Genomic DNA, 4436 nt, shown 5'->3' on the forward strand with positions numbered 1-4436 from the left:
AGAAAATCAAATCGGAAAAAATGCCACCCAAAGGAGGAGTTTCTGCCAAAGGCGCCAAAAAAGCCGGCAAGGCAAAGGCCGTTCGCACCGGCGACAAGAAGAGGAAGCGCAGGAGGAAGGAAAGTTACAGCATCTACATCTACAAGGTGTTGAAAACAGGTCCACCCCGACACTGGTATCTCTTCTAAGGCCATGTCAATCATGAACTCTTTTGTGAATGACATCTTCGAGCGCATCTCCGCCGAAGCCAGCCGCCTGGCTCACTACAACAAGAGGAGCACCATCACCTCCCGAGAGATCCAGACCGCTGTCCGTCTCTTGCTCCCGGTGAACTTGCCAAGCACGCTGTCAGTGAAGGCACCAAGGCTGTCACCAAATACACCACCAGCAAGTAAATTGCTCGATGCCCCTCCCCTTCACACCGGCCCTTTTCAGGGCCCCACACTTATTCCCGTTTGACTACCCGGTTTTCAACGCATCACCCCCTGTATTGCTTTTTTCATTTCCTACTTTACGAAATTCTTTGTGTACAGACTTATGCGTGGCTTCGTTTTAGAATGAATAGGTAGAGACGACGAGTTAGTTTTCGTGTCACGTTACAGCAAGCTTTTATATAGCGCAATACCCGCTAAGCGTGCTCAAAGCGCTTTACAAGGGATCCCAAGGCAATAGCAATGCATGAAAGTATGGCGAGACATGCTGTAACACCCTTGACTCTTTGATCTTTGACTGCAACGGCATCCCTTCACTAACATTGTGCAATTCGAATGTGAAGGCTCTGGTCACAAAATCAATGTGGTTTCCACGTCCATTTTATTTTCATTATCAGTGTATATTATCATCAGAAAAATATTTCTAAAGATGTTAATACATTTTTTTTTCAAAAGTCTATAGTTTCGGGTAAATTCGCCGCACATCACTATCATCACAATCATACAATAATTATTCCAAAGACGATTTTTTTGTGTGTAATAGAAGCTGTGCGTTAGCACTGAAATCTAAGTTAAAGAAAAGTAAATAATAAATATGTTAAGTGGGTATAAAAACCAGAAACCAGTCGTCTCGGGTATGGATGGGCAGCAGGCTATTACTATTATGATTATGATCTTGTGACCGGCATTGTAATGTGTCCCCGCGAAGGCCCTATACATACATCATCGCACTCGATACAAGTGCCGAAAATATGTGTTAAATGGAAATGGAAATTGTTCCTTATATTGCCTTGTAGCGAGAAAAACTAAGTACAACATCTCGCGGCGAAGTTACCCGACAACAGTGGCAGTTTTAAAAGGACTCTTGTGAATAAAATACAACATAGCCCTACGTAAACACTTCATGAAAATATAATTAAATTGACCAGGTAAACTTATTGTCAGTGGTTGTGTTGCCCAATTGGCAAATTAGCCTCTCACGGCAGACCAGGAGTGAAAAAACGGCGAAATCACCCGATTTTACCCTACTGCTCAGATTAAAGTATTTGTTCCGTAAATCAAAATATCCATTCAGTACAGAATTGCTTCAAAACACGTGTCATATTGAAGAAAGATAAGATTGTGATGCGTTTGTAATCAGTCGGTAGTCAACCGGGAAATTGTGAGGGTGGCCCTGAAAAGGGCCGTTTGGGTGGATGGGGTGCAGGGCTAGATGAGGAGAGATCTATCCACCGAATCCGTACAGAGTACGTCCCTGGCGTTTCAAGGCGTAGACAACGTCCATAGCAGTGACGGTCTTCCTCTTGGCATGCTCAGTGTAGGTGACAGCATCTCTGATCACGTTCTCAAGGAAAACTTTGAGTACGCCTCTGGTCTCTTCGTAGATGAGTCCGGAGATACGTTTCACACCACCTGGGGTAATTATTTACCTACTGACTACTAAGTGGAGTGCTAAACCACTACACCACGGTTGGATTTTAAGAATGAAAAAGAAATGTGAAGATGTTTTTTCTACGAGCGAGACGACAATGGCGGCTTGGTGATCCTTGGATGTTGTCACGAAGACTTTAGATGACGCTTGCTGCCACCTTTGCCCAATCCTTTTCCCTTTCCAACGTCCAGATTATTTCATTTGATATTCAGTTAGGTAGACTGCTCGAAAGACAAGCGCGCACGGGTTATAAAGGGTTAAGAGCTATCATGGTTGACACTGAGACACCTGATTGGTCTATAGAACGGCGTTCTTTTTATTGGTCGGAAGGGTGCTATGATTTGTCGAATTCTCCAATCAGATGACACGTTGACTCGTGAAACACTGGACCTGATCTAATCGTCGAATTCCTAATTACTAATCGTTTTTTGTTTTGTTTTGTTTTGTTTTTGCTTTTATTTGTTTGTTTTGTTTTGTTTGTTTGTTTTGTTTTACATTTGTTTGTTTGTTTTTTGTTTTGTTTTTGTTGTTGTTTGTTTTCGATTTAAAAACAAACAAACAAACAAACTATTCTTGTTTTAAAAGATACTGAGATAAAAGAATAAAAATAAAATGAAAAGTTAAATCCCAGATTCTCTCAAGATTTTTCCAGAAACTTGTTGCCACGCAAAGGCAGGGGCTATGTGGTCTAGTGGTATGACACTCGCTTTCAGATCGGAAGGTCCTGGGTTCGAGCCTCGCTCTCGGCGCATAGTTGAATCCTTGGAAAAGGCTCTTTACTCACATTCTCTCACCGTACTCAGGTGTAAAATGAGTACCTGGCCGTTAATAGCGTTGTCTTTGTCCGAAAAATTGTAATATCGCCTAACAGGCGTCATGTCCCGTCCTACATGTTAAATGTTGCTGTTGACCAGGGACCCCTTGTAAAGCGCATTGAGCACATTTAGTGGATATTGCGTTATATAAAGCTCAATTTACCACGATGGTGAGCTCTCTCTCTGTCTCTCCTTCTCTCTCTCTCTCTCTCTCACTCTCTATCTTTCTCTCTGTCTTCTCTCTCTCTCTCTCTCTCACTCTCTCTCTTTCTCTCTGTCTTTCTCTCTCTCTCTCTCTCTCTCTCTCTCTCTCTCTCTCTCTCTCTCTCTCTCTCTTTCTTCTTTGTTTCCCACTCACCCTTGTATGAACCATTCTGATGTCTTCTTTATTTCTTTCTTCTTCTGCTCATGTTTCTCCCACCTCTCTGACTCTCCTCATCACGTTCATTAAGTTAAAAAGTCATCGCTTCCCTGCTCGCCGGATTTCTGCAAGCATCGCATTACTGCATGCTATTTCTGGGTGACGGAATTTTTAAAATATATAATTGTTTGCCTTTTTGCTATATCCTATGTCTCTATAACTGTACACGTCTTCTACTTTCCCATCCAATATTTTTACAACCAGTGTGTAAATCGATGGCAATGGAAACACAGTTTATCTCATATTAAATTACCGGCATGTCAATGAGTGTTTCAAGGTAATGCTGATGAGCTGAACAAATTAAGTTGCTCGATTTAGAGTATAGGCCCAGAGTTCATTAAAAAAAAAAACTCTAGAAAGCCTTGGTCATCCCATTTGATAGATTATAAACAAAACGTGTGCATATATCGGGGATCAGTTGGTAGAGCACTAGCTTCACAAGCAAAGGGTCCTCTTGTAAGCGCTTTGAGCACTACACAAATGCTAAAAGGAATTCTCAAGTTGCGTGACCATGTGGAAAAGTTTCCAGTCGTAACTCGTGATTATCACATTTAAAAATTAAAGTACATCTGAAGAGGGTAGGGGATGAGGGAGTGCGTAAACAGAGAGTCAGTCAATCGAGATAATGTGTAGTGGTCCTGAAAAGGACCGGTTTGGGGAAGGAGGAAGGGGAAAAGAGATTTAAGCCCTCTCTCCACGGATTCTGCGAGCGAGCTGGATGTCCTTGGGCATGATGGTGACTCGCTTGGCGTGGATGGCACACAGATTGGTATCCTCAAACAGACCAACCAAGTAAGCTTCACTGGCTTCCTGCAGGGCCATAACGGCAGAGCTCTGGAAGCGCAGGTCAGTCTTGAAGTCCTGGGCAATTTCTCTCACCAAACGCTGGAAGGGGAGTTTGCGGATGAGGAGCTCAGTGCTCTTCTGGTAACGTCTGATCTCTCTCAAGGCAACAGTTCCAGGCCTGTATCTGTGGGGTTTCTTGACACCGCCGGTGGCTGGGGCAGACTTCCTGGCAGCCTTGGTGGCCAGCTGCTTACGAGGAGCCTTTCCTCCGGTGGATTTAGGGTAGAGTCGGGGAACTTCGCCACCCTGCGGTCGCTCCACTTCTTTCGCTTATTTCAGTCTCAAGATGTCAATTTTCTTAAAATAGAAACTGGTCATTAAGACAATCAGCCAATCAGTGATGAGATTTTATTAAACTTGTTCCAGTATTTCAATTCGTAATACTTTATTTTCGCATTTAAAAGTTGTTATGCTCGTCGGGGAAATTCGCCATAGTTCGGGGAAATTCGCCACCACTGTCGGGGAATTTCGCCGCTCGATTTTAACACATT

The 4436-nt window shown here is 43.2% G+C and overlaps 2 protein-coding genes and 1 pseudogene across 2 annotated transcripts; 1 reads left to right on the forward strand and 2 right to left on the reverse strand.

Annotated features, from left to right (window-relative positions):
- The first annotated feature begins 7 nt into the window (after positions 1–7).
- On the forward strand, positions 8–395 carry LOC144961902 (histone H2B, gonadal pseudogene; annotated as a pseudogene).
- An 837-nt stretch (positions 396–1232) lies between these two features.
- LOC144961903 (histone H4-like) lies at positions 1233–3051 on the reverse strand. The gene is made up of 2 exons (XM_078894935.1): positions 3033–3051; positions 1233–1844 (listed from the first exon to the last, which is right to left on the reverse strand). The coding sequence occupies exons 1-2, from the start codon at positions 3049–3051 to the stop codon at positions 1657–1659; spliced, it is 207 nt and encodes a 68-aa protein (XP_078751061.1). The 3' UTR covers positions 1233–1656.
- A 524-nt stretch (positions 3052–3575) lies between these two features.
- On the reverse strand, positions 3576–4214 carry LOC144961904 (histone H3-like; the record flags this gene model as incomplete). The annotated part of the gene is made up of 1 exon (XM_078894936.1): positions 3576–4214. A coding segment is annotated over one exon (434 nt), but the record flags the coding sequence as incomplete, so codon positions are not given.
- Between the last annotated feature and the right edge of the window lie 222 nt (positions 4215–4436).

Source organism: Berghia stephanieae, unplaced genomic scaffold (assembly GCF_034508935.2).
Source record: "Berghia stephanieae isolate SIO BIC M18660-M18661 unplaced genomic scaffold, UCSD_Bste_1.3 scaffold4786, whole genome shotgun sequence".
NCBI classification, from domain to species: Eukaryota; Metazoa; Mollusca; class Gastropoda; order Nudibranchia; family Aeolidiidae; genus Berghia; species Berghia stephanieae.